At 50.2% G+C, this 2,962-nt stretch overlaps 1 protein-coding gene across 1 annotated transcript; it reads left to right on the top strand.

Annotated features, from left to right (window-relative positions):
• On the top strand, positions 1-1,985 carry LOC135809785 (uncharacterized). Its single transcript, XM_065323214.1, has 2 exons — positions 1-1,718; positions 1,817-1,985. The coding sequence occupies exons 1-2, from the start codon at positions 246-248 to the stop codon at positions 1,817-1,819; spliced, it is 1,476 nt and encodes a 491-aa protein (XP_065179286.1). The 5' UTR covers positions 1-245; the 3' UTR covers positions 1,820-1,985.
• The last annotated feature ends 977 nt before the right edge of the window (positions 1,986-2,962 follow it).

The following is a 2,962-nucleotide window of genomic DNA, read 5'->3' as shown; positions in this document are numbered from 1 at the left end:
ATTACAACATTGGTGTTTTCCAGGGGTGCCCCTTGTCCCCGGTCCTTTTCAATATTTGTTTCCAGCTTCTGCTGGACTCACTTGCAGCCCCTGAATTAAGTTGCCTCTCCTATGATTTTAAATCTGCCCCTTTGCAAGTGTCCCAAACAGCTTTTGCTGATGACTTAGGCCTCTATAGCAAATCTAGTGCAGGTTGTCAAAAACTCATTGCGGTCACGGAGGACTTTCTCTCGTGGACCCAATGTATGCAGGCGGCGCCGCACAAATGCAAAAGCAGTGCAGCAAAGCTTGTAGATGGCCGGTACAAACCTTACGATCCCTGCCTGACAATGTCAGGGAGGAAGATCGCTTTCATTGACACTGCAGAGTTCAAGTTCCTGGGGCGAAGGCTGCATGCTGATTGCTCTGAGCAGACCCAGCGGGAAGACATCCGTCAACTCACTGTATCTCTCATGCAAAAAGTAGATGGCTCTTGGCTTCAAGACCACCACAAGCTATGGCTTTACCACCATCTTGTAGTGCCCAAGCTTTCTTGGTCTTTCCAGGTTCTTGAACTCACACAAGGTTTTGTACGTGAACTGCACTTTATGTGTTTACCATTTCTGAAGAAATGGTCAGGCCTACCTCGATGCGCAAACTCTGCCATTCTTTTTATTGGCAGTCGCAAACGCTTTGGCTTACGCCTCCACTACCTTCCTACGGTGTGGAAAAAGTGCCAGTCCATCAAATGGCACATTCTTCGATCGAGTGGGGACGCGCGCATGAGGGCGCTGTACACTCTGCGTCGGAGTAAGGATGCGAAGCTGACAAAGCGATATGCGGCGACAATAGAGCTGGAGTGTGCAGAGGCATCAGTAGGTTCAGGGACTCTCCGTCCACCGTCATCTTCAAGTCATCGTGCAGGGTTGGGTGCTCGTGCTCCGAAGCAGCATTCCAAACCCCCGAGGAAGGATCTCCTTCAAACATTTGAGGAGATCAACGCGCAGGAGCAGATTTTGAGGCTGAAGACTCTTCAGGTGCAAGGCAAGTGGTTGGAGTGGACATCGGTGATGTGGCAGGACCTCTCGTGGAAATCCCTTTTGTACGGTGGTACTGGTAAGGATTTGAAATTTCTTCTCGCATCAACCCTCGACGTGCTACCTTCTCCAACGAACCTACGCCGTTGGGGAAACACCGTAGTGGATCCATACTGTAGTTTGTGCCGTACCTGGGCCTGTACTACGCGCCACGTGCTTGGCGCTTGTCGCGTAGCGCTGGACCAGGGACGTTACACCTGGAGGCACGACAACGTACTCGGGGTCATCGTCAGGAACATGCGTGAGGAGATTCGAATCCGCACTGCTGCAAACACCGTACAAACCGGAAATTCAAATGAGCTTGACTTCATCTCGTTTTGCAAGGCGGGAGAGAAGCCAGTTCGCGTTCAGCCCAGACGAAAGTTGGTTACGACTGATCTCCTGTCAGCGGCCTCAGACTGGAAACTTCTTGTCGACTCAGTTAGTGCAAAGATTTCTTTCCCTAGCTGTGTTGCACTTACCACCCTCAGACCAGATATAGTTCTGTACTCTACGAGTCGTAGGATTGTATTCTGGATGGAGTTGACAGTTTGTGCTGAGGACAGATTCAGTGTCAGTAACTCGCGGAAGGACAGGCGGTATGCGGATCTGGCCGATCAATGCCGAGCAAACGGGTGGCAGGTCGTTTCTTTTTCGGTTGAGGTAGGTGTGCGTGGTTTCATCCCGGACTCTCTTCGGAGGGCTCTGAAAGCGCTTGGATTTTCTAATCGAAGAATAAAATTTATTTGTAATTTGTGCAGTAAGACGTCTCTGCGAAGCAGCTACATCATCTGGTTGCGGCGTCAACAAAAACACTGGTCGGAAGATCCACTTTTCTGAGGTACTGTATGTGGGGCTCCGTTTATTGAGGTGCGTTGAAATTTATTCTCTTTATCTTATTATTTCTTTTCTATAATTTCCCCATATGAGTTCCTATCAGTTGCTGTGAACACCTTGAGTGGAGAGCGCTTGCTCGAGCGTTGAACCGGGTTCTTAAAGGGGAAGTATACCCTAAAATCAAATTTTCACCAGTTGTAGTCTTCTGGGTGCTGAGTCGAATGGTCTTGGTCCGAGGAAGCTGCGACGCTCCCTTCCTACTTGAATCCCAATCGAACTCGCGCACTTCCACCGAAACTGGGTGACTGCGCCCTACTAGATGGGGATTTGTATGCAAAATGTCACTAAAAGCGCCATTTCGTTCTTATAAAAGCACGGATGACCGCGATTGGCCCACATGTTGTAGTCTTTTGGACGCTGAGTCGACTGGTTTTGGTCCGAAAAGGCTGCGATGCAGCGTTCCTCCTTTATTCCCAATCGAACATGGTTGAACAAGCGGTCACGTGCTCCTGGGTGCCCAAATCACCTGGTCACCGCGCCAGCAGGCGACAACTTTCACACCAAGGTTCAACTCGAGTTCAACTCGAGTGACAGGACTGCACCCAAAAAAGGTCAAACAGGCTAGTAAGTTGTACCCTGCAGGCACGGTGACCAGCTGACTGGTGTACGCAGGAGCACGTGACCGCTTCTTCAACCATGTTCGATTGGGAATAAAGGAGGAACGCTGCATCGCAGCCTTTTCGGACCAAAACCAGTCGACTCAGCGTCCAAAAGACTACAACATATGGGCCAATCGCGGTCATCCGTGCTTTTATAAGAACGAAATGGCGCTTTTAGTGACATTTTGCATACAAATCCCCATCTAGTAGGGCGCAGTCACCCAGTTTCGGTGGAAGTGCGCGAGTTCGATTGGGATTCAAGTAGGAAGGGAGCGCCGCAGCTTCCTCGGACCAAGACCATTCGACTCAGCACCCAGAAGACTACAACTGGTGAAAATTTGATTTTAGGGTATACTTCCCCTTTAATCCACCATACCCAGTTCGCAAGGCTGGGCGGGGTTGTGAGCAGGC

The sequence above is a fragment of the Sycon ciliatum genome, chromosome 2 (assembly GCF_964019385.1).
Source record: "Sycon ciliatum chromosome 2, ocSycCili1.1, whole genome shotgun sequence".
In the NCBI taxonomy this organism is placed as follows: Eukaryota; Metazoa; Porifera; class Calcarea; order Leucosolenida; family Sycettidae; genus Sycon; species Sycon ciliatum.
The sequence above is the reverse complement of the archived record's forward strand: the minus strand, read 5'-3'. Positions and strand labels throughout refer to the sequence as shown.

Excerpts from the sequence above, each read along its gene's own strand:
- LOC135809785 (XM_065323214.1), top strand. The coding sequence starts at position 246 with ATGCAGGCGGCGCCGCACAAATGCAAAAGCAGTGCAGCAAAGCTTGTA.